Genomic DNA, 25,755 nt, shown 5'->3' with positions numbered 1-25,755 from the left:
TACGTGCGATGCAGATATTGTAACGGGTCCGGGTGGCCGGCGGCCTTTGTACGGGTGCGGGTTTTTCCTTTTGCCGTGCGATACTAGGAGTGTGTATATGTACGTCTGTACACATTTAAATATATGGAGCTATATTTATATAGTTACATGTATGTGTGTTGATTTTTTAACCAAAAATCTCTACCAACAACACCTCTTTTTTGATGCCACCAGGCAGGGCGGCTTCCCGGCAGCAGGGGGGAAAGCACTCGTGGGAGAACGCGCCCCTGAGGAAACCGCGGGGCAGCCGGGCAGCGCGCTGCGCAGGCGCCCCGTCCCCTGCCCCGCGCCCGCCAGCCCGCGCGCCGGGCGGCCGGCCTGGGGCGGGGGGCACAGCCCGGCCCGGCGCCACGAGGCGGCGCAGCGGGGCCGGGGCCGGGGCCGGACGCGCCTCCCCCGAGGACACAAAAGCGGCGCGGCGCGGAGCGGCCGCACAGCCCGGAGCAGGCGCCGCCGCCACAGCCGCAGGTACGTGCCCATCCCCCGCCTCTGCGCGCTGCGGCTCCGCTCTGCTCCCGGCCACTCTGCTGCCCCCGAGGCCGCGCGGGGCCGGCGCCCGGCTGCGTTTCCACGTGCTGAACGGGGGGTGGCCTGCCTGTCTTGTCGCAGTGTGTTGTTTCGGGGGGTCCTGGCCTGGAAGTGATGGATGCTGCCGGCCAGGCTGTGTTCAGCGGGAGGACAGGCGCCGCGCGAGCGTTCTTGGTAGGTGCCCAGTGTCTTGGGGCCCCCTGATCCACCGACAAATCAAAATGGCAGGGGAGGGAGCAGAGCCCCCCGGCTCGGCTGGGAAGGGGCTCCCTGCCTGCACGGCGGCCTTTAAATGTGGCGCAGGTGGCGGGGGGGCACAGCCCCGTGGCTACGGGGTCCCCTGAGGCTGCAGGCTTTGCAGGACAGGACGGCCGGCCCTGGACCACAGCTCTGTTCCCTCATCCTGCTGAAGCTGTTGCTGCTCCGTGCAGTGCTGGCTGCCCCTGAACTGCAGGCTCTGCTCCTCCAGACCTGCTTTAGGGACTGCACTGGTTTTGCCACAGGGGTCCGCAGTACAAGTGGCTGTAGTGAGACCTCCCAGCATCCTATCAGTGGTGGCACGATACTGCTCTGCCCCAAGTAGATGCAGCCACGGATCCGGGTTCTCATCGCGGTTGCCATGAGGAGCCCCACAGCCTTGGTTTTTTCGGGAGCATTTCCAGGAAATTTGCAAGAACTGAAGTCTAGACTAACTTAGACAAGAGAAGCTGGCTGATGGCAGGCAGCAAAGCGAATTTCCTGCTGCTGGCAAGGCGGAAATGCGTGTGCACATTCACTCTGGTGCGGGGGGTGGAGGGGAGGCTGCGGCTTGATGCTGAATGTTGAAGTGAGGAAACCCCCCCGCTGGTTTCTGACATTCAAAACTGTGAGCTTCCCTCAACCAGCAAGGAGCAACGACAGCAGGAAACTGTTTTTCGCTTCTTCAAGATCCCTCCTTCAAGGCCTTGAAGTATTTGTTACCCCTGATTATAACCTCCTAGGGATTAGGTCAGGATTCGTATTTGCATTTGCAGATAGAAAATAGATGTTCAAAGGGAGGTCATTTGCCTAAATTCGGTAACAGATTGGGACCGAAACCCAGGAATTTGGGTACCTAGTAGCCCTGCGCTGATCTCAATCTGCTGTGGTGGTCTGTGTGAAGCTTGCAGTGCAGTAAACCCACTGGACTAGACCCTCACTGGGTGCAAATTGTCATAGCACATCCTTTCCTTCCTTGCATCCTTGTGACAAGGTGTTTAGCAGGATTTGCTAAACCTCAACCTCTGCAGGAGGAGGATTTGCAGATTCAGTGGCTTCAGGGCCATGCTATGAGCAAACCTCAGCCTCTGGCTTTGAGCCACTCGTCCCAGCGCTCACACCACCAGAGCGGTGGGGGGGGGGGTGTTATCACCCAAGGTACCTGAAGTGTGCCGGTTGACACTAGCTGGTCACTTGGCCCAGACCACTGCAAAATTTCAATTCCTGCATAAAGCAGGAAGTCTTAAGTAAGGGTTTGCACAGATTCAGAGCAAAAACCATGGCATGCTTTCAGGGTGGGAGGGGGAAGTAACCAGCACTTGGATAAGCACTAGGTAGTCTCCCTATGTCTGATGAAGGGTGTCTGTGCCCGAAAGCTTGCAAAGAACTTTTTTTTCCAACTGTTTAGTTGGTCTAATAAAAGATATCACATCTGCCCAAAGACCCGAATAGGCGCTAGACACTATGAGTCAGAATAACCCACTAGGTAGCAGTCAGTTAAGAAACTCTAAGGTTAATGGTAACCAGGAAGGTCCTGTGTACCACCAGTTCCTGCTGAAAAACCTGCCTCTGTGGAGGAGTGCTAGATGGTGAGAAGGCCCTGAGGCTGGTATTGGAGGGCTTCATCCTGGGTGTTGGTCTTTGGCTGGCACAGTGATAAACCTGGACATTGTTCTCTTCCCTTGCTCCAGGACAGTTCATGGGAATCCCTCGTCCCATGAACAGGGCTGGACACAGGCATGGGCGAACCGGGCGGTCGCCCAGGGCCTGGACAGAAAGGGGTCCCGAAAATGGTAATTTAAAAATTATTAGTATCATTATCTCTGGCGAAGAGGGACCCAATACTAAACGTTTGCCCGGGCCACCAGGAGTCTAGGTCTGGTGCTGCCAATGAATAGCCAAGTGCCTGCAGCTGCTGCTCAGAGCTTGGTTAAGGGAGTCATAAAGAAAGTGGGGTTCCTGGCAAGCATTTTTCCCTCCTGTCCCCCAGACTTGATGAGCAGCACTGGGGGTGCTTGGCTGCTTGTCTCCAGTTGGGAGGATAAGCTTTGGGGTTTCTATTTCCCATCCTACCAGAACCCCAGTGCATGGGACAGCACCTGTGCCAAAGTGTTGTCTCTGGAACAGATGACTTTGGCATCACGATTATTTCTTTTGAGGTCAGAGCAGCCTTTAGAGGCTGGGATTGGGCTGTGGCTTGCTGAGTGCTAGGGTGAGTTGTATCGTATTAGGCTGGTCAGAAAACAGGGCTGGGTGTGAAGTGGAATTTCTATGGAAAAATTCAGCTTTTTATAGGAAAAGCAAAATATGGCCACTTACTGACCACCAAAAGTTCAGTTAGTTAAAAAACAAGCTAAGATGTTTCCTTATTCCAGCAAGCCATGGTCTTCAATGCCTGGAAACTCATGTGATCTTTGTGGCTGCAATACCTTGCTCCTTAGGAATTCCTCTGCTATTATATAATAAATATCCATGTATGGTATTGTGTCTGTTGTATAACAGTCTGGTATTTCCATAGCGGTCTCCTTCACTTCTGTAGCTGGGCAGCCCTGGGAAATACCTCAACCTCTTTGCTCTGTTGCAGTCAGTGCTGTTTCTGGCATCTTAATTCATTTATTACTGGAAAGTCTGTGCCTGCCTCAGAGACACTTTTACAATCTGCTGTGATGTCTTGGTTTAGGGGGATGAAGTGCCTGGAATAGCAAAGTTGTTGAAGTATCATCCTGGGGCCGTTTATGTCAGATCATGGGCTCTTAGTCCTTCTCATCCTAACTCATCCCGTTTTATAACTTATCTTCAATTCCCACACTCCCAGTTAAAATCCATGCTGCAGTTACTCAGAAATGCCCAGTGCCACAGGCACAGATTTAATAGCATTGCTCTTGATTTGCATTTGTGAGGGAGGATCCGACCACGGGTCTCTCAAGATCACTTCTCAAAGTCCGTGTCTTCCTCCCTGTGCGCATGTGGAGACAATTCCCCGCTGTGACTCGCTCCTTGTTGGAGGCCTGCACACCTATAAACAGCAGCCACGTTGGAATGGTAGTGCATGACACCCATAGCCCGTTCCTGCAGATCAAGTGGGTGTAGCATAAGGTAGGAGAGAGTTGTGCTCTTCTGGCCAAAGCCACGAAAGGCTCTGAAGTTCAGGGAGAAGTATTCCTGAAAATGTAATGGCTGTAGCTGCTGAAGCCTTGGCAAGCTGTCTTTCCACAGTGTTTTCAAGCTGATTCTTCTTCTTTCCTGCCTGCCCAAATAAGTAACCCTGCAAATTTCAGTCCTGTGCTGTTCACCTCTTCGTCTAGCGAGTCAGACCCTATCCTCTGGGATGCCCATCCAGATAGCTCTGCCTCGGGTCTGGCCTCTTTCAGTGGCTTTATGATTTGTGATGGCTGTTCTGTACAGATTACTCTGATTTAACTTTACCAGTGGGTTTTGTGCGATACTGTGGATCAGTGTCCTGAAGTCCAAACGCACCAAATCGGTCATTTCTGTCCACAACATAGCTTTTACTTTGGCCAGAAAGAACTGGCATGTAATCTTTCTTCTGAAGGGACGTGTCAGCTCGTTGTCCCATCATCTCTAAAGGCAAGGCAATTTGTGCTGTGACCAGAGTGCTTCATAATACTGACGACCCTGAAAAAAACCAAGTCCTAGTTGTCTTGAAATCAGGCGCCCCAAACTAATAGAAAATGTTGAGCATTGATGGCCAAATACAAGCGTTATTGGCAATCTTCTCTGGTGTGTCTGAATCGTTTTTCATTGCTGTGGTTCTAATTTTCTGTTAATTGGATGGAGCCTGGCTTCCACTAAGCTTCTTGACAGTGTCTTTGACCTGGAATAATCCACCTCTGAACAAAACCGTCAGCTTCGTGCTGGAGTTCCTAGGAAGGGACTGTGAGCCAAGTGATGACATTGAGATTGATGGGGCTGCACTAACTTGCATCAGAATCCAGCCTGCAGTCCCTTCCCGCCCATCCCACCAAGCAGAAGCTGGTGTGTTTCAGTTCTTCTTTCAGCTAACTATCTATTCGGCTAGTATCGGACTGTGAACATCTGCAGCATGCTGGAATGCCACTAGAAATTGATTTCTCTGTAAGGTTTAAACCGTACATTGTGCACTGTGTATCAGCCTCCAGCTACCTAAAGGGTGGTTACAAAGAGGACGGAGCTGGACTGTTCTCAGTGGTGGCAGATGACAGAACAAAGAGCAATGGTCTCAAGTTGCAGCAAGGGAAGTTTAAGTTGGATACTAGGAAAAACCTTCTTACTGGGAGGGTAGTAAAGCACTGGAACAGGTTACTCGGAGAAGTGGAATCTCCATAGACGTTTTTAAGACGTTTTTAAGTGCTGGGAGGATGTATAGGGATGGTTCTGCTTTGAGCAGGGGATTGGACTTGATGTCGTCCTGGGGGCCCTTCCAACCCTAATTTTCTATGAGTGTGAGTAGACATACCTGACCTGGGCAGATTAAAATGAGCTTGGGTACTGATAGCAGTGAAATCACAGGAGCATGGGCTTCAGTGCAAGTAATATAGCCTGCCCAAGACCCTGCCTCCTTGATGCATCAGGTCTGTGCTGCTGCAGCTTGGGTGCAAATGCCCAGGAGGTCTTCCTGTGCTGAATTTTCCCTTTTTTTTTTACAGGGAAGGAATGCCCTAGTCTGGCATAAGTTTTTGAAGTTTTCCTTTCCCATGCAATTGTACCAGGAATAGCAATTTATAGGAATAGATTTTTACTTGCGTAGTTGCTTGTAGCTTTTACCGAGTTACTGTGTTTGACAAACAGCCTTTCGTTGGCGTTCAAGCATGGAAATAGCGGTCCTCTTTGCACAAGAGGGGTTTAATCATTGACAGCTTTTTTCTCAGTTCCAGGCAGTCTTTTTTGTTTTATGGCATGGTCTTTCATTTGGTAATCTCAAGTGAGGGACATAGTTAGGCATTTACACTGTGGTGGCAGTCTTGAAAACATCTTGTTTAAAACTGTCCAGCTAAACAATGTCACTAACAGTTTCCATATTTCATTAAGTGCTGTACTGGTCTTGGAGAATCCAAAGAAACCCATTTGCTGTCCTCTGAGACAAGTCTGACTATATTATTACTGATATGGAAAAGATTACATACTTACTTAAGAAAAAATTATTAATTTTCCCACTATTTCACTATATTCCACGATTTGTTTTTTACATCTTCTCCAATGTCTAGTTAAACTGAATCAAATCCATTGCTGTGTGAATTTTTGGGCATTGCTAAGCGCAGATCACCCACTTACAGTATGGATCAATAGCTTTCATGTGTTTTCCATAGTTAGATTGAGACCACCACCTATGCAATTCAAGAACAGCAATGGGACATGGCTAACGTGTGTGACTAGAATAAAAAAAGTAAACTAAGGAGCTTCTTTTCTTCCCACATGATATCACTACGGCAAGGAAACAATGAAACAGAAAGGCGGTAAATTCAAAATTGTGGAAAAAAGCTTTCCCTCCTATCAGCGTGTGATTCTACACTGCAGCACATATTGCTACAGGATGGCATTTAAGTCAGAAACTTAGCATTGCAACTCAGGATGCTTGTGTTTTGTTCAAATGTCTGATCCCTCTCTGAATCTTGCTAACAACCTTTTTGAAGGGTGATAAAAACGTATCCTTCAACATTACTTGGGGGGTGAGGGGTTGAGGTGACACCTGGTATGGGAGTGGATTATCCTCTATCCATCTGCAAGGGGTCATCACCAGTAAGGTAACAATGAGTAGGCCAGCAGGGCAGTCCTGGACTCCAGGGGTGGCCAAATGAATCTGGGGAGATGTGCCTTGCTCCTGTTCTCCTGGGCACCCCGCATCTTCCCTGCAGCTGCAGCAGCTGTGAATGCATCTCTGGCAGTGGGGAGGCCAAGGTATCAGCAGCAGCAGGTCCCGAGGGACCAGCAGCTGGAGGCTTGCTGTTGCTGGGGCAGATATCTCCCCCTTTTTTGCCAGTGAAACTACTGTTTCAATGGCTACTTGACCTGCACCTTGGTGGCAAAAAAGGAGGTGACATACCCTCCCCTGCAGGGGTGATCTCTAGCTGCTGTTCCTACACCATCCCCTACCATCTCCCAGGGCACAGCATTTGCCAGTTACGCCTCTGGTTTTCACACCATCCGCTGAAGCAGTGGGTGCTAGCTGCTGCCAGAGACGGGTCTAGACCAGATCTGATCTGACCTGGCGATTCCTCATTCCCTTTCCCTGGCTCTCCATTACCCTTCGAGCACCAGAACAGACCTTTAGCTCTTTCTTATCCCTGTTGCTTCTTGGAATTTGCCCAGAGGTAACATTTTGGGAGTGACTTGTGGGGAAGAGGTCCAGGAGGCATTTCAGTAACTAGAAGTGGCCAGCACTTTTAAGAGTGATGTTGTAGCCACAAAGGTCCAGAGCTTGAGAGAGGCAAGGATTGTGTCTGCTAACCCTGAGCAGTTCTCTCAGCCGCCCCCCCCACCCCCTCCAAACACTGCTTCTGCTGGATTTCAAAGAATGTCTTGCATTTGAAAGTTTGTCTGACTTTATCCTAACTACTTTGTTGGTCCAATAAAAGGAAGTCCTTGCTTCTCCCAAAAAGAAATGAAAAAAATCTAGAACTCTTCGTTCAGAGTTGATACCAAGTATTAGATCAGCTGAGAAATTGCAAAAAAAATATATATATATATTTCTGCAAGCTTTTTATTTTGTTTTTATATATATATATATAAAAATAAAAAAAAGCTTTTGTATATTAGGGGGCTGGACTCAATGATCTCCCAAGGTCCCTTCCAGCCCTAACGTCTATGAAAAATCTATTAAATTTATTTATTTATTTATTTATTTAAATATTATTTTTTCTCAGTTGGTCTAATAAAAGGTATCAGCTCTGCACCAAGAGTGTTAGGTTTTGGCATTTCTTTTTGTCTCAGACCAACACGGCTACCAAATCCATCCCTTGCTTTTCCCAACACTGGTTTCATTCCCTCTGAAATGGGGATGCGAAGTACAGGAGTGCTGGGAGCAGACTGTGATGAAGGGCTGAGGAGCTCTTGCCTAGCTGCAGGAGAGGTCTGCCCCATTGCCTTCTCCTAGGACTCATGGTAGGCCTGCACGTGGGTCGTGGCTGGCAGGCAGTCTTGCATGGCGGGTGCCGCATATCTGGGATAGGCTCTGCCTCTGGGGAGCCTCCCCTTTGGTGAGAGTATGCAGGATCAGACTCCCTCTCACCTCTGCAAAATGCAGTTACAGACCGTGGAGAAAGTTGTGTCCTTTTAAGGCAATCCAAAGAATGATTTGGCTGAAAGGGAGGGGTTTGGCTGTGGCGAAATAGGGAAGGATGAGACGTACACAAAACCCAGTCTGCGGGGCCCTGAGAAGAAGCAGGACAAAAGCTTTCCCAACTGCTGGCACTAATCCTAGTGAGTCTGTCCCACTCATAATGTGGAGCCTTCAATCCTTAGAGCCTGCACAGTTCCCCACCCCAGGGTAGCTGTTTGATATTGCAGAGGGCACAGCTCACTTCTGTATTGAATTTCTCTATATGACAGTGAATAAGGAACCCACAGCGCCACATGACGCAACAGGCCCAGCTGCTCTTCACAGCTCTAGTCCCAGCCTGCAGTTGGGGATCACCCCACAGCACCCCAGTGCTGCCCCGTGGTCCTCACCCGGAGTCCTTGCATTTGGAGGCTAGGCTGGGAACACCAAACTCCTGCCAATAGTGACTGATCTTCACTCAGGATTTTTACTAAAGCTTTTAATAGCTGTTTTATTAGAACTAGTTCTTAACTGCCCCAGAGAGAAAAGCAACAGGCATCTCCTCTGGCTTTATATGGTATTATTTATACCCCAGCAGTGTAACAGTAAGGGGAGCGAGTTTCCCACGGTCACGCAGAGTTAGGGGCAGAGCATCATGGACCCTGGGCAGCCGTGGGACCGAGGAGCCCCATCTATCCCCTGCTGGCCTATGCTTCCTCACCAACAGAGCCTTAGATTAGGACTGGCGGAGGCCATGGGCCCCCGCGTGTGGCCTTTGGGTGCACGCGCCTCCGCTGTGTGCAGTGGCAGTCTGGGCAGCTCTTGGGAACTTGCCCTGCTGCTTTAGTTAGTGCTGAGCCAGTGGGCAAGGGGAGGTGAAGTGACCGACTCCAGCTGCGCGCTCCCACGGTGAGACGGGTTCAGAACGAACGTCTTCTCTACCCGCGCTACAGCAACAAGGTGAGCAATCTCCCAACTGAGCCCCCCCGGGGTCTCGGAGCCCGTGGCCACGTGGGGAGAGAGCTCCTTAAGGAGAGTCGCTGGTTCTCAAGCCGGTGAGAAAACGGACGATGAACTGTTTCATCCTGGCAACGTGAACTGGGAGCCTGATCCTGAATGACCCGCTGCAAATCCTCCCTCAGGCTCTGCCGGTCCTGCAGATTTCATTTGGGACGGGTCACTCAGCATTTCTGGGCATCTTGAGCGGATGCAAGAATCAGTGACTCCTGCTCTTCGCGTCTTGGCAGTGCAGCGAGTTTCCAGGGACAGAGAGGGGAGACTTGATAGGGATCTCCCCTCTCCTCTCCGCCGCTTTCAGGTGGGGAGGAATTCCAGGGCTGGCCCACGCAAGGCAGTTCAGTGCTGTGGCATTTGTTAGGCTTGTCTGTAAGCCCCTTGCAGGATTCCTGTACTCCTTGTCTCTTTCCTAGATGGTTGGATCCAGAGTCCAGCTGAAATCTTCAGGAACTAGGGACAATACATGCGAGGTTAACAGGGGCAGCTGAACAGGGCATGTGCAGGGATGTGGGGAGCTCTGCACTGCAGAATTTGGGTGTACGCAGCAGTCACATACGTGGTCTCCTGCCTTGGTAGACGATCCCTTCTAAAGTCCTCGCTCACTCGCAGAGAGGACAGAAGTTCAGACAGCCTGAGTCTCTCCTGAAAGTTTTCAGCATTTCCCTAGCTCCAGGTAGCCAGACCTAGAAGAATGCCTGCTGCTTTGCTGTTCAGTTGGGTGGTAACTGCGGGGCTGGGAATAAGGCTTGGACGTTCCAGCTGAGTTCCTCCAGGCCTCTCCTCCTGTCTTCCCCACCCTTGTACAAAGTCCCTGGGAAAGGGGGAGTCAGTCTAGTGAATTCTTGAGTATTCTGGGGTCTGACACAGGGCAGGACTAATCATGCGAGTCCCAGGTATTGTATCTACATGCTTTGGTGGCTGCCCTCGGCCAGAGGTGTGGTCCAGGAAAAGTGTGGTTAACCTGTCCTGCTTAAATTCCCTTTCCCATCCTTCTCTCTCCCCTGAAGTTCCTGGAGTTCAGGAGTCCAAGCAAACAGATCATCTTGAATTGAAAATGGGGAATCCGGTTTCCCCAGGTTCCTGGTGGGCTGTTAGTCTCATCTGCCTCATCTGCTCTACTGAGTGCCCCGTGCAACTGCTGGGAGGGAGACCTGACACAAGCAGCTACTCTCTTCCTGCCTGTGTCCCTGGTACCGATGAGGGCAGCTGGCCCTATGGCCCATGTCCCAAATGCCTCCCACTCCTCCTCCTCCTCCTCAGTGCTCAGGGACAGCTTGCATTATCTACAAAGGTGCAGTGGTCCTTCTGCCTTTTGAATAAAGCTAGAAAGCTCTTGAACCCATTGCTCGCTGGGATTTACCAAGTCCGCACCTGAAATAGTATGTTAAAGGTGTGGGAGGCTCAGGTCTGCTGCATGACGTAGGTTGGGTGGAGTGCTTGAGCTCTTGATAAAATTCAGATGCCCTTGGTTGGGGCCTGCATGCCCCAGGCTAAGGACAGCAGTGTTAGTGGCTTTCCCAGGGTATGTGCAGACAGCCCATTTATTTGCTTCTCTTTCCAGGTCGTCTGACCCTCCTGCCCAGCTGTTGTGCTGCTCACTCCCTTAGGAGTGAAACTACTTCTCTTTGCTTTTTCCACAGGATGCCGAATTGGGGTGGAGGGAAGAAGTGCGGCGTATGCCAGAAGACAGTGTACTTTGCTGAGGAGGTGCAATGTGAAGGCAACAGCTTCCACAAGTCCTGCTTCTTATGCAGTGAGTATAGTGGCCCACAGATCTGGCCTTTCTAATTGACGGGACAGCACCTGGGCTGGCTTGTTCTCATCAGCCATAGAAATGCAGTAAATCCATCTTGTAGTTCTTTTGGACCAGGACGAGTCTCACAGCTCTCTGTTCTCCTCCAGACCTGGGGAAGGTGTTTTCCTGAGACAATGCAGAGCCCCTTGTGAGGGTCAGGGACCTGCCTGCACACCACGTAGATGAATGAGATGCCAGCACTAGTCCACACTAAGACTAAATCCCAGGACTTTAGACTCCAAAAGAGACTGTTGTGAAACCCTTCTGGTATTGCCTTGCAGTGACAGCCATGATAGTGGTACCCAGGCTCAGGCACTCCATGGGGGAGTCTGTTTGCTCTTGGCTCTTCATATTCAAAGGCAAGGGTCTGAGTGGGCTCTTAAAAGAAGCTGGGGCTAGGGCCTTCACACTGTGGGCCACGAGGGCATGTGGGAAGAAGATCCCAGCCTTACCTTGTCTCAGCCATTCTGATGACAAAGTGCTCACAAAATGCGTGATGGTGTCAAGGTGGAGGCTGAGCCACCTTCTTTCTTTCTGGAGCTGCTGAAGCCTTAGCCCATTTAGACTGACCTTCCCACACTCCCCCTGCTTTTATTGCATCCAGCGCAGCCTGTGTCTACATGTGCTTAGGTCCTTCCCAGGTGGACATGTACTAGTAAACTGGTTCATCCCAGGTGTTCAGATGAACACGATATTGGGTGGTGCAGTTGCTTCCCACTGGTCCCAGGAACATGCAGCTCCCCAAGGATCATAGCTGTTAGGGTTAAGAAGAGATGTTTCCATAAGATCTGGGAGACTTTCAGAGACACTGTCCCCTCCCCATAGGTGCTCCCCAGTGTCTGAGAAGTTTTCTCTTCCTGAAGAGGATATGCAAGCCTGACTTTCTTCCTGTGCTACTCACAAGTTCAAGTCTTTAGTTTAAATGCAAGATTGCAGGAATGGGTTTTGCTCCAGCTGTCCCCTCTCAGCCACACCTGAGATGAAGCTTCACACAGGTCCCCAAATGATACAAACCAACCCAGCAGAGTACTTATGTGCAGTACAGCTGCCTTTACGCTAGAGTTTTGCCTGTGTAAAAAGGTTGCCAATGTATCCTTGTCCACATTTCCACCATCCCACTTTCCTCTTCCACAAAGGCTTCTAGTGTGGTCTTGGTCTGGCTGTTGTTCCAAGGAGCCGCATGCATGTGGGGAGGGACTGTAGGGCAAAACCAGATTGGGATTTAGGGCTCTGTGCAAATTGCTTAATCCCACACCTTGCCAGGATCATCTTTATGTGGCAGGAGCCGGTGTTAACTCTTACTGTTCCTTATAGAGCCCACTGCTTCACTCCTGTAATGCAGGGAGCAGTGTGAGGGTGGAGGAGGGGAGTTTTGCTGCTGGGGGGCAGTGCTTGGGAGCTGGGGGCAATAACTTCTGGATCTCAGATCCCTGCTTATGGGTCTGATCCAAAGTCCTTTTGTTGTCTTGAGTGGACTTTGGACCGGGCCCTGTGTTCCCAAACTTCCTGCTGTTGGAGGTATGGGGCCCACATGCCTAAGCCCTACTCAGATTCTCAAATGTAGGTGTGCGGTTTGCTATACATTCACTTCCACAACTGTAGAAAAATAAAATCCGGTATTTCCAAGGGATGATAGTGAAGTGGCCTCATCACGGTGAAAAGTCACCCTTGCTGTCTCTCTGTGCCAAGCCACTGGGGGCAAAATAACCCCAAACTAAGCTCACAAGTCCAAAATCCTGTGCTAAGAGGGAAAATGAGTTTGGATGGCCTACAGTAGGGGTTTTCATCCTTTTAAAATAAGTGCACGCCTTCTGACTCAAAGCTTCAACTCCTGTACTCCCTTTTTTCCCCCTTGTTTTTAAGGGTGGTGGGGCAGATCAAGGCCCCTGCAGTGAGGGAGGGAGTGGGGCTGGAGCAGGCATTGCACAGCCAGGGCAGGGTGGTAGCGGGATGGAGCTGCGAGCGGCTCATCTGAAGGGTGCGGGGGGAAAGGGGAGCAGCTCCCACTGCTGCGTGCACCCCAGGAGGGTATGGGGGGGTGCATGCCCCCAGATCTCTGCACGGGGCGGGCTTGGACCAGGGCAGTGCTGGGCTCTTCCTGGCCAGAGGCCGCCCCAGGCTTTGCTCAGGCCAGGCAGTGGTGGTGCTGGCAGTGGGAGTACAGGAGGGGCCATAGCCACTACAGAATTTGCTGTAGCCCCCACAACCCCCATCCCAGCACTGCCACCACCTGGCCCAAGCACAACGCTGCCTGGCCCCCCTGCTAGGAAGAGCCTGGCACAGCCCTGGCCCTGGTCCACACCATCAGCCCACCCAGATCCAGGGGCATGTGCCCCCCATGCCATCCTGGGGTTGTGTGTAGCGGTGGCACAGAGTGGAGGGGCCAAACGGGGGAGGGGCTCATACATGGAAGCCACCACTGCCATTGGCACCCACTGCCACTCACCGCCCCACACCGCCACCGGTGCTGCCATGCCTATGCCGCTTTTCTCTGAAGGCTACTGATGGGCTTCGTGCCTGGCCAGGCATGCGCTGCCCGTCAGCAGCCCACAAAGCTGTACATGCGACCAGCTGTGTGAAAGCAGTGCAGACGCAGCAGTGGTGGCGATGGCAGTGGTGGCCACTGCATGCAAGCATGCTGGGTACATCTCTGCTAGGTTACCCAGGCTGCTGCCCATGTTAATGCTGTGACTACATCTCTATTCCCATGACTATATAAAGAACCTGAGCCAGCACCTCTCTGGCACTGGGGGAGTGTCCTGTCTGAAAACCAAGTACATATGGAATGACTAAGGCACTGGAAGCCTTAATTGTAGCTGAGGCAGAAATCTGAGGGCGGAAGAGGCTGAGCGGGACTGGCTGCCCACGTATGCAGCATGAGAGTACTCATATTGGCTCTACATTGCAGCAACAGGAATCTGTGCTTTTCTGCAGCCTCAGATAAGGTGCTGGGGGGAATATTATCTCCTGCTGCTCTGAGAATCCCAGAAGCTTCTGGTGTCTGTGGTGTGGGGTGCTTTGCACATCTTTGAATCTGAGTCACAGCTCTCACTGGAGCATGTCGTGGCAGTATTTGAGTACAAACAGCCAGTGTGACGTGGCTTGCTCCAGCACTCTGCGTGCAAAAACGTAGGATGTCAGCAAAAGAGTCTGAAGCACTAGGTTAGCATGCAGCAGCAGGGATAGCCCAGATGGAGCAGAACTCAGGACAAGCAGAGGACCTGGGTGGAACAGGTGTTACCCTAGGAAGGGAAGATGCAGCCATAGCAGGTGGAAATGCAGATTTTACTTCTCTACTCATGGAAATCAGGGAGCAGGAAGCCTGTTTAGAGCTGACTGCAATGAGGACAGCTTCTCGCAGTGTGAGGGCTCCTTATACTGTACCCAGTATGTGGATCACACCCGCAGCCGTCCTTCTTACTCCCGACCTTCCCGCCACTCTGCTGAAGCCCTCAGCATTACCTGTAGCAATCCCTGCTGTTCTTGTCCTGGATCACAGACTGCTTTTCATGCTGAACTGTACTCAATTCTGCCTACACCTGTTCAAAATTAGTCATGCTACACTTAAGCGCTCTTTGGGTGTATCTACATGTGCTACTGGCATGCAGCAGTAAACTCAGATGTGTATCACGCTGGAGTTTATTGCTTCTGGGTGCATTAACTGAATGTGCACCCAGGACTGCAGAACATTGAGCCAGATCAAAGCAGCTCTAGCTGGCAGGGGGCCTCGGGGGCAGCCTGCCAGCCTGGGTCTGCTCGGACCTGGTTCGACGTGCTGCAGAGGGCTGCCTGGGGCAAGGGAGTGCTTCGCTGTGGGGTTAGCTGGGAGGCAGCCCCCATGGTGAAGCACCCTCGTGCCCCAGCCAGCCCTGTCAGCATCTACTTGTGCATTGCTGTTCACAAAAATACTCCGCAGCAGGTTATATTTACAAGTACTAACCTGCTCTGGAGTTTAGTTTCCTGTGGCCTAATAGAGCCACATGTGTAGACACCAAGACATTTAGTGCAGAGCTAAGTAGGCAACTCCACAGTTAATGCCTCATGTAGGCAATGTCCCATTGTGTGTTTGAACCTGAGCTCTCCAGGGGAGACTAGAAAACATCCTGGCCCACTAGGAAAATAACTTTGAATGGCCAGACTTATCTTGGTTTAGCTGAACTGGACTTACACCATTGTTGACCCCAGCCCATTGAGGTGGCAGCTGACTCACCAATCAGAGATGAGCCTCACAGCTCCAAATGAGTCAGTTGTAGGAGAGAAGTGTAGTGAGGCCGGCATGACATGTGGGTCTAACCCCAGATTCCTCTTATAGTGCTTTGACATGGCTAACTAGCAGGGTTTGGAAAAATGGAAGGATCTTTCTTTTCTGATCTTGCTGCAGTGGAATTTCTGCAGCCCTGGAGTTGGTGGCTGATTCCCAGGAAGTGGGTTTGGCAGGAGCGTTCAGTAGCTGGCTAGTGGGAACGTGTGATTGTTAAAGCTGGGGCTAGAGAAGGGCCTAACACGAAGAGATGGGCAAAGGTGGTCCTACTGCCTTCCTTAAACAGCCGTCCCTAGAGCAAAAGAAAGAAGGCAGTGACCAAACTAAGTGAAAGGGGGAAATAGGCTCCTTTCAGTTAGGCTGTGTGAACTGGAAGTTGTTCCCGAAGGGTTGTTCGCAGTGTTTTTAAGAATGAGTTAGACCAACTTGTCTAGGACAGGATCGTCAGGAATGATCTTGCCTTGAGCAGGGGGTTGGATTCAGTGGCCTCCAGAGGTCCCTTCCAGCCCAACTTTTCTGTGATTCTGTGTGTGGGCGTTAATCCGAGCTCGGGTCTAAACAAGGCCCAAAGGCACGAGGCTGCCTGGTTAACCTGACGGCTCCGAGACCACGCAGGGCCAGCTGCATCCAAGCGGTGGGGGTGAGCTGCACCCTGTGCTGGGTGAGCCCCCCTCCAGTGTCCTGCTCAGGTCTGCACCAGAGGCTCGCAACTCCTAGACATTCCTCGCGTAATCCTCCCTAGATGGCAAGATGCAGCTTCCCTTCTCCTCCTCCCCCAGCACAGAGCTCCTCTGGGGTCCTGGCAGTGGGGGGAAAAGCACCATATTTAGTCATGGGGACAGCAGTGTGCTGGCCTGCCGAGGCGCTGGGACCAGAGCTCTGTTCTTTGTTTGCATTCCTGGGATGTTGTTTAAGGGCAAGAACTTTTCCTTCTGGCACGGAAACAATCAGGCTGCCGGGAGCAGCCTTCTGCTGACATTTAAGGCGCGCCTGTGGGTCAGTCTGTGTTGCAATTGTAGTGGTGCTGCTTGGGCCAGCTGCTCCCCCCTCTTCTTCCTCCACAGCCCTGCCGGTGGTAGGTAAACAACACTCAGCTCCTCTTGGAGGCTCTGAGACCTTTCCCAGCCCTGATCCTGCTTCTCCCAGCTGCCTCCTCACCCCTGCAGCTTCCTCTTGGATTGCATCGGGGTGTCGCATTCACCCCAGGCTGGATCTGGATCCCGGGAGCTCCTCTCCAGCCAGATCCACAGGGCCAGCGGCAGCTGTGGTGGGTCCAGTGGCAGCAGCAGGGGTCTGTGGGTGTCAGAGCCAGTGCCAGTGGTTTTATCTATTTCCACGCTCCCAGTCTCTTCACCGGCAGGATTTGCTCCAGCTGCAGTCGGCCCAAGGGCTGGACTCTCTCTTGCTCATCTTTGGATGTAATCAACACTAAGCACTCATGCAAACCTCCTTCCCTCACACACACCAGGCTGGATCTGACCCAGATTAACTTTGTTTGTGAGGCCTGTAAAGAGATTTGGTTCTTCCCTTTCCTCAAGGTTCAAAACTTCCTGTTTCCCAAATGACATCCACTCTGGCATGGGGTTAATGGCAGTTGCCTGGCCTATCCAGCCACTTGCTTTCCTGTTCATTCCTGTGCTCCTGTATGGGTTTTTCTCTGGATACTCTATGTGCTCTTCATTTTAGCAACACTTTTGTCTAGGCATTTCCTTCCCTTTCAAAGCCTGAGCTATCCCATCCCGTGTGAGGCCAGCCGAAGGCTGACAGTGATATCCTCTTGTTGCTCTGCAGTGGTCTGTAAAAAGAACCTGGACAGCACCACCGTAGCGGTGCACGGGGAAGAGATCTACTGCAAGTCCTGCTATGGCAAGAAGTATGGCCCCAAAGGCTATGGATACGGGCAAGGAGCTGGGACCCTGAGCACCGACAAGGGCGAGTCGCTGGGAATCAAGCCTGAAGAGTGAGTTGGAGCATCTGGGCTATACTGGGGAGCCAGGAAGGGGCACCCCCACCCCCTCTGCATGGCACCGTGGCGGGTTGTGGGGCTCCCAGAGCTGTGCAGCACTACTAGCATTTTCTCCTCAAGAGAGAGTCCCGAGTCTGCTACATCATCCTGGTTTTGCAATGTAGCACTGCTGTCCCTTGGCCTCAGGAGCCTGTGAGGCTGGGTGCTGTTCTCAGCTGTGCAACATGCCTCCCCCCATGACTTCTACCCACAGTCATCTGATTGAGTCTTGCTGAGTCACTTGCACACTGCGATGCTGTCTGGTGCCTCTGACAAGGGCAACTTTAGGACAGAAACCAGCCAGGAGCTAGCATCCGATTCTGCACAAAACTATGACCCCCACCCCGTCTCCTGGCTAGGTCATCTTTCCAGGGTGAACAGGAGGTCTCTGTGACCAGGATAATGCAATCAAAGCCTGGTTTAGGTTAGCTCTTCATCAGGTAGGGTACAGATTCATTTTATTAACTAACTAACTAAGATATATGTAGAGCTAGATAGCTGTGTTAGTCTGAAGTCAGAGGTAGAGATGCAGACTAAATGAGATGTATCACATATACGTGTGTGTGATGTACCTTATTTGGCACAAGGCAGGAGACGCTGACTAAATAAGATATATCGTGTGTGTATATATGTATGTATATGTGTGTGTATGTATGTATATATGAAAAATAAGCTATATGACCTGTGTGTGTGTGTGTGAGATCTATCTTATTTGACAGAAATCAGGGTAGAGATGCAGGGACCACATTGCTGCTCTAGGTAATGGCACTTTCAGCTAAACATATCCTGTTCTTTGGGGCTTTGGATCGTCCAGTGCCCCAGTTCAGCTCCTAGCCCCAGTATGGCAAGGCTGGTTTTACAGTAGAGGAAACCTTGCAGTTGCACAGGCCCTGAGCTGGTCCAGGGCTCTGCTTGTATTTTGCAGCAGCTCTTGATGCGACTGCCTGGTGAAGACCCCTTGGAGCTCAATACTGAGCCTTTATGCAGCTCGCCAAAAGGCAAACTCTCTCCTTAGCTGTGCAGTCAGCTAGCGGCCTCCTGTGTGACAGAAATGACTTGCTTGGAGCCAGATGCCCTGCGAGCCTCTCTGGTGGGAGAAGCCCATTTGCCAGGTTAATTGAGTCGCCCCAGCACGTTGGTGAGATAAAGATGCTCTCACTAACTGGCAGGGGTGGCACCTGAGGTCCACGTTCAGCCTCGGCTGTGCTGTGCTGAGGACACAAGGCATGGCCACCCTAGGACCCTGGCTGGGCCTGTAGCTCATGTTTCCAGCTGCCTGTCCTGACCCTTCAGAGGCCAGCCTCTTCCGAGTGCTCATGCCCACCCTGTACCCACACCCAAGCCCTTCCCAGCCTTGTAGCCCTAGCGTAAGGCCAAAATCTTCCTCAAATGTGGAACCCCTGTCCCTTCTCTGCTGCTGCTCCCTGCTTGCCAGGCCAGGCAAGTAACTTTGTCCTTGCTGCTCATTCCCCAGGAGCCATCCTCACCAGCCCACCAACAATCCCAACGCTTCCAGGATGGCCCAGAAAGTGGGTGGCTCTGATGGGTGCTCACGCTGCGGGCAGGCGGTGTATGCTGCTGAGAAGGTGATTGGAGCTGGAAAGGTAAGGGGGGAAAGAGGAGGTGGCAGAAGGGTGTTGAGAGTATAGGCATGGGTTTTGAGCCTTGGTGACTGAGAGATTTCAGAGGGAGGAGTGAGCAAGTGCTTGTGGTGCTTGGTGAAATCCAGATGCTCTCAGAGGTCATATTTGCCAGGGCCTGCCACTGGGGTCAAGGTGGGGATGAGGTGGGGAAACCCAGCATGCCAGGCTCACCAGAAAATATGGTGCCTATTTCTCTGGAAAGTCTGGGCTGAGTTGTGGGAGCCAGATCCTTCTGGAAATGCCATGCCACATGCTGCTTTGCTATCCCCTACTCTCAGGCTTCCTGCTTTGCGTGCCTGAGCCCTTTTCTGGCTCTTCCTGCGGCCTGTGGGGAGAATGCCACGTTGGTGTACAAGTCTCCTGCAGAGAAACCTCCATATTTGAGTTCTCCCAGTCCCTGGTCCTGGCAGGCTGGGTCTGGCTGTTGCTTTGTTAAAACTTCAGGCCATTATCCCATCTTTTCTCTAGTACCCGACCCTGTACTCAGCAGAGTAATGAAGTCTTGTAGATGAAGGGAGTGCGGGGGACGAAGGCTGCCAGACATGCCAGCTGTGGAGGGTCCTAACAGATGCTGATGGGATGTAATACAGCAGGTCTCCTTGTGGGCATCAGGCCCTCCCTTTTCTTCCTGTCCACTGTCCCAGGCAGAGCTCAGCTCTCTCCAGAGCTGAAAATGCCTGTCACCAGCTCAATGAAAAGAGCACAGCAAGAGCCGCTGTGTTGAAAGCTCTACAGTCAGCACAGATGTCACGGAGTAGCTACGTTAGGATGATGGGGAATGATGCAAGAGTCCATCAGGTGCTGCCTTGACTAGGACCCTGCATATCATACACTAGGGCTGCAGGCACCTCGCAGCATCCCTGGTGCCTCCAGGTGTCTCGTATCTGGCACCCTCTTCTGAGTCACGGAGAGAGAGCGTGCGGTGGGGAGGAGTGCCCTGTAGGCTGCTGCTTCCAGGGATGGAACGAGAGGGAGAAAAACGAGCACTCTGCCACTGAGATGCATACAGAGCGCTGGACTAGATGGGCCTGTGGAGTGATAAACTGTGGCTTTGCTTGTGTTCCTATGCTTTTAACATCCGCACTGGGACACTGCGAGGAGCTGCACAGTGGAGTTACCCAACCCATCCCAGCAGTGCCCACGCTGCCCCCAGCCTTAGGCCTTCATTGTGAATTGGATACCAACCGCCAGTGCACTCTGGAGCATGCTTATCCTTGCAAGGGCTTGAAATTCAGAGCTTGAGGAGATGTCCCACAAGTCAGGGATAAGGTGATCCTAAGGGCTCTGCAGGTCTTGCCTTTGCTACGTACTCACACAGCTCTGCCACTAAACTTCTGCCGCCTCCGCTGCTTCAGTCCTAAACTCCCGTGGGACTGCCAGAGTCCTGCCCTGGGGTACCTTGCTGTCCCAGCGGTGGGCTCCCCTACTTCGTTCTGCCAGCGCCTCTCAGCCCTGACCTGCAGACCCCATTTCCCAGCCCTGGGTGCCTTGCACACAATTTGGCTAACCTCTCTCGGTCCCAAGCTGCAGGTTTTTGAGTTCTCTTCACAGCTTTAATGATGCCCCTCGAGCCCTACTCCCAGCCCGCTGTTGTTGCAGTCCTGGAATTCCCGTTCACAACCCTGCCCATGCTCTGCAGTCCCCCTCCTGTCCCAGGCATGAGTCCAGATCCGTGAGCCTAGCTTTAGTCTGTAGGCTCACTGAAAGCCCCTTTCCCTGCCATGGCTTCTTTCAGTATAAAGATATGCCTTTGCACAGATAGAACAGGTATTTGGCTCCTGAGTCAGCCTTGCCCTGGTGCGAGCAGCCTCTGTCCACGTTACTGTGTCATCACAGGCACTGCACTCCCCAAGGGCATTGCCCTACCAGGGGGGTTTCCTTTGGGCTTCAGTGCTGAAGCTGAGCTGCTCTAGGATTCTGGGAGAGCCTGTCTGTCCTTCAGGGCAGATTGGGGAATGGTGGGAAGGCTCTGGGGAGCTTCTAGCACTTGAGGGAGGTACACTGTCTTCACGGCAACTTGGGCAGCTTACCAGCCCGAGTGAATGTAGTACTCTTGCCTATGGCTCCAGCCAAACCAGCTGACCCGGGTGCAATGCACCACCACGCTCGGGTGAGATGGCTATACGCACTGGGATATTGGGGGATGCCCAGGTAAGAGCACAGGATTGGCTGGCAGTGAGGGAACACTAAGGGTCATACTGCAGGTACTGTGTTTGGTTGTTAGCTTTATTCTCTGCATCTTTGAAGAGCTGAAGCTGGTAGCATTGCTGTGTCTGAGCAAACCCAGAGGGGATCCCAGGGGGACTACGTAACTGCGTTGATGTTTTTTGGCTGGTGGGATTTATTCAGTCTGTCATCGAGTCCTGCCATAATTGCTAGTCCACATTTTCTTCCAAAAAAGGTTTTAAAGACCTCCTGTATCAGCAGCTCCCACTATTAAGCTGTCTGTTCAGAGGACACAAGCTGATTTATCCACTGAGTTAAATTATTCACTGATTTATCCATTTATCCACCAGTGGAGCCGCTGGGGGAGTTTAAAAATAAAACGTTGGCCTGTTCTATCAACATCTGGATGCAACCTCCCTAATTCAAGCTGGATGCATGCCTCTACAACATGGAGCCGTGGGCAAGGGCCTCAGCTGGAGCCAGTCACCACAGCTCTGCTGACTTGTCTTGGGTTTTCTCCCAGACTGGTGGGAGTCAAAGCTGGAACTCCACTCTTCTGAAGCAGTAGCCCTGCTATTCAGACGATGAGCCAGTTAGTTTCTTGTCTTCATCTTCAGCGTGGTATTGGGGGTTGTATTTGAGCTGGCGTGACCAGCCACAGGGATAGCTCATGTGTAGTGAAGTGGGGCTGTCTCCACTTTGTGCGGGGAAGCTAGAGCTCTTGGGTTCACTCCCTCCTGCGGGCGACCCATCAATGAGAGCCATTTAATTGGTGCCTGGGACCAAATAGATGGGTACAGGCTGGGAAAGGCAGTCCTTCCTTTGTGACGATGCTTCCCAAAGAAGTTTGGGCTCAGACCTGGGACTTGTGGGTGGACTTTTTACAAGGAGGGATAGTTGCTAGAGATTGCCTGGGAGTGGTTGTTTTGCAAACTAAAGTGGAAAAAATGATAGGAGGTACACTGTGATGGTCCCTGCCGGAAGTTGTCAAAACTGTTACTCTAGAGCAGCGATTCTCAACCTTTTTGGCCTCAAGGCACCGTTCAGTGGAATGAACTTGAAGCATCCTCACCGGACTCAAAGCCCCGTGCATAACTCTTGTGAATTGCGTGGCACCAAATTTCAAAAGCTAATTTATAAATTGCAGGGCTTACCCCCTTGCGGAGGGGCTTGGCAGCAGCGGTGGGGGATCATTCAGTCAGGCCTGCATTTATCTACTTGGCTTACCTGCTTATCTCCTTATGCCTCGTTTATCTCCTCACACTTCGTGGCACCCTTCAAAGGATCCGGCAGCACCCCAGGGTGTCCTGGCATTCTGGTTGAGAATCACTGCTCTAGAGACAGCTATACTGGGGGAGGATCTGGTTGCAATAGGGTTTTCAGTCCTCAGAAATCCATTTTTTCCCTGTAGTTCAGCTTAAACCATGACTTAACATTGGTCTGACCAACTGATCCTGTGGCTGGATCCCACAAGTGAGCCACATAAATGCTTCCGGCCTCCTCCCCACTGATTTCTGCTTCTCTCCCTTCAGTCCTGGCACAAGGCTTGTTTCCGATGTGCCAAGTGTGGGAAAGGCCTGGAATCCACCACCTTGGCTGACAAAGATGGAGAAATCTACTGCAAAGGTGAGTGAGCGTCCCCTTCCCAGGGCACTGGCCAAACCAAGGCTACAGCACAGAAACCTTTGGTCATGCGGGCTGGGGCAGGCCAGGGTTATGGCTGGGTGCGCCTCTCTGAATGGAATTAACTGAAGTCCCAAATGGGGAACTACGGTTGTAGGAATAGCAAGGGCCCGAATGCCTGCATGGCCCTGGCCCCAGCCCTAGCTTATGTGCTTGCCACATGGCTTATATGCCAACGGGTCTTTCTGTGCACCCTGCCGCCCTGCGAGGGCTCATCTGCACTGTAGCAGCAGACTCTGGTACCTGTTCCTGTTGGTATACTCTGAACCTGGGAGTCCCCTAGCAAGGCTACTCTGGCCTCATCTTCCACGCCTGGTTCTGAGTCTCTGGTGTCCTGAGGGCACCTGCAGGGGACAAGCCTGGAGCAATCTTGCTGATGAACTTCCAGACTTGAAGTATGTTAACAGGCATGGGCAGGCTAGGAGTGGGTCGGGTGTGCCTGGTCCTCCCTCATACCCAGACCTACTGTTACAAGCCTATCTGACTGTGGCTCTACATTTCAGAGGGTGGCTGTGGGTGTTCCTTGTCTTTAGGGAGGCTGGTGACCTCAAATTACACAGTGAAATGGGCACATCAATGGGAACCTGCAAAAACCCTAACACTTGCTTCTGAAGGGGTCAGCATCTCCCAGCTGGGTGGCAGGGCACTACTGCCTGGCTCCTGCCTGTGAGGAGGCAGCGCCCAGTTTGAACCCTGGGAAAGTGCCTGACCTGATGTGCCAACTCACCTCTCATCCATTCAGTCCCATGAGCTCCCCTGAGGAAAGAGCAGTGCCCAGCATGGAGCTTCCTCATGCCACCGTCACTAATGGCCACTTTCCTTCCTCCTCTGCAGGATGTTACGCCAAGCACTTCGGGCCTAAGGGTTTTGGCTTTGGGCAAGGAGCTGGTGCACTTGCCCATGCCCAGTGAGGTGCCAGGCCTGGCCCTGCTGACTCTTCCTTGCCATGCTGGTGCCCTGCCGATGCTGCGAGGGAGCCCAGCCCATCTGCTTCCTAGTGCCAATGCCTCTCTTCATCATAACTAACAACCTCCTGCTGCTTCTCACGGCACCACACCATTCCTGCCAGCTGGTTCCAGCAACGGATCTGACCCAGAGGCCTTGGGATCAATGGAGATCTCTCCGCTGTACAACAGGGGCCTTTGGCTCATGAGCTGCTGGCACCAGCGGAGGTGAGATGGGTTCATTTCTAGCACACACATGCTCATGCACACACACACACACACACACACACACACACACACACACACACACTTGCAGAGTGTAGTTTCCACTCTTCAGAGCAGAGAGCACCACTTGGTTTGTGACATGATAATACATTCACAAGTGACACCTGGGTGCTTTATCCATATCCATTTAGGATCAGAGCCCAGCTAGGCAGTGTGATGTCACAGGAGTATGTAGTGTGTCTCATTGAACCATTAATTGCTATAAAAATCAGAACTGACAGTTTACTGGGACTTGCAGGTGGGAATAATACCAACTCTTGGGTGGGCCGGAGGGAACAAGAGACCTAGTGACCAGCCTGGGTGAGAAAGTAAGATAAGGGTAAAGGCAATATTTTATTAATCACATGTTGTATTTAAAGCATAGATTCAAGGCATGGTTGATGAAGTCCCATGCTGGTATAAATGGCAGTGCCTGTTGACTTCAGTAGACATATGTTGCTTTACACCAGCTGAGAACTTGGCTCTAAATCTAGTAAACCATGAAGTCACCATTTCCAGAAGTGGGTACTGATTCTGCTGTTGTAGGGAGCCTAACTTGTGATGGCCAGGGCCCCATTTCTTTCAAAACCATTTGGAGCCTCTAACTCCCCATGGCTTCGGGGGGGACATTTAGCACATCTAGGCTGTGTGGAGCAGAGCTGCTGGAGTCAAAACCACACCACGTCTTTGGCAAAGGTCAAAACAGGTGGCCCAGGCTCATGTCCCTGATTTACTCACAGCACCGTGGAATATTAGTCTGAGAACATGAAGGCAATCTGTGGTGCCTGCCAGCATCACTGCCAGTTTTTTTCTATCTACTTTGTCTCTGCCTGAGCAGTGTAGGTATTCTAAGGGGCTGGTTCTTGCTTGTTTCACAGCAGACCCCACACTGCTTGAGGTGCAGACTCCACAGGGAAGTTGTTTTTCTCGCCCAGGCCATTGTTGCTCTCAGTTCCTGGCTTGCAGCTGAAATGGGTGGTGACATTTTTCAGGGTGCCCTAGAAGCTTGAGCCCAATTTTAAAATGGGAATTCAGGCTCTTAAGCCATGCAAGCACTTCTGACATTTTTACTCTGAATTGGACCTTGCTGTATTCCTTGGGTTTTCTTTGGAGGCCTCGTAGTCTTTGGTTTCTGAAGGTATAGGAAGGATCCCCTTAAATGTCTCCAGAAATGTTGCTCCATCTTATATGTGTAGATAAATTTGGGGTCCAGGTAGAGATGGCCACTTCCCACTCTAAGATTTTCCTTGAGGGAGAAGAGGAGGTCAGGAGAGGCTTTGCCTTTGTGATCTCAGACCTCAGTAGAACAGTCATTCCCATGACAAAGATGCAAGGGTTCACTAAAGAAAGCATAGATTCAAGGCATGGTTGGGTGTAAATCCCTTCAGGATGTCATATGAGAAAAGAGCATCACTTTTACTTCTCCTTTTCTTCGGGGTGCGAGAGCAAGGGTTTAGGGTTCCTTCCCCATGTGCCTTTTCCATGAGAGCTGGGCGGACACTAGGCAGCCATGTTTCTTCTGTACTTGCCACATGCAGGGATTGTGTCCAAGCAAACTTGTATATTCAATAAAGCTGTAAGAACAGAACCTTTGTTCGGCCTGTTCTTTCCCTACCCCTGGGAGAAGGGATCGACTGGTTGCATTGCAGAGGGGAACTTGCCACAAAAGTGAAGATCTAATTAATGAGACTTGGGCACGATTGCTGCACGGGAGCCCTTGAGCAAAGGTAAGATAGGGTGTATTCGTCCCCTTGTCTCTATAGAGATCTGAACCTGGGACCTTCACTGCTGCAAGCAGGTGCTGCTGCTGCTGAAAGCTTCTCTTGCAAGTAGCAAGAAGAGACTCTTTTCTTTCATGGACCGGCCACTAGGTGGAGACTTTGGCCTGTGCACAGAGTGCTTGCAGATCACGTCAACT

General features: G+C 51.7%; 1 protein-coding gene across 2 annotated transcripts; it reads left to right on the top strand.

The window, feature by feature from the left end:
* Positions 1-296: 296 nt before the first annotated feature.
* On the top strand, positions 297-25,425 carry CSRP1 (cysteine and glycine rich protein 1). Of its 2 annotated transcripts, none has more exons than XM_090025706.1 (6): positions 297-507; positions 10,717-10,829; positions 16,924-17,092; positions 18,612-18,741; positions 22,479-22,572; positions 23,464-25,425. In XM_090025706.1, exons 2-6 carry the CDS (start codon positions 10,718-10,720, stop codon positions 23,538-23,540), a joined length of 582 nt encoding a protein of 193 aa, XP_089881832.1. In that variant the 5' UTR covers positions 297-507; position 10,717; the 3' UTR covers positions 23,541-25,425. The 2 variants fall into 2 exon arrangements, with proteins under 2 accessions (XP_089881832.1, XP_089881833.1); XM_090025707.1 differs by lacking the exon at positions 297-507 and adding an exon at positions 588-741.
* The last annotated feature ends 330 nt before the right edge of the window (positions 25,426-25,755 follow it).

This window comes from Crocodylus siamensis, chromosome 13 (genome assembly GCF_052110815.1).
Source record: "Crocodylus siamensis isolate JL-2025a chromosome 13, ASM5211081v1, whole genome shotgun sequence".
Taxonomy (NCBI): Eukaryota; Metazoa; Chordata; order Crocodylia; family Crocodylidae; genus Crocodylus; species Crocodylus siamensis.
The sequence above is the reverse complement of the archived record's forward strand: the minus strand, read 5'-3'. Positions and strand labels throughout refer to the sequence as shown.

Bases quoted from the DNA above. Each gene is read 5' to 3' on its own strand.
- CSRP1 (XM_090025707.1), top strand. From the start codon at position 686: ATGCTGCCGGCCAGGCTGTGTTCAGCGGGAGGACAGGCGCCGCGCGAG. The intron at 17,093-18,611 runs GTGAGTTGGAGC...CTCATTCCCCAG, and splicing joins CTGGGAATCAAGCCTGAAGA to GAGCCATCCTCACCAGCCCA. The intron at 22,573-23,463 runs GTGAGTGAGCGT...CCTCCTCTGCAG, and splicing joins TGGAGAAATCTACTGCAAAG to GATGTTACGCCAAGCACTTC.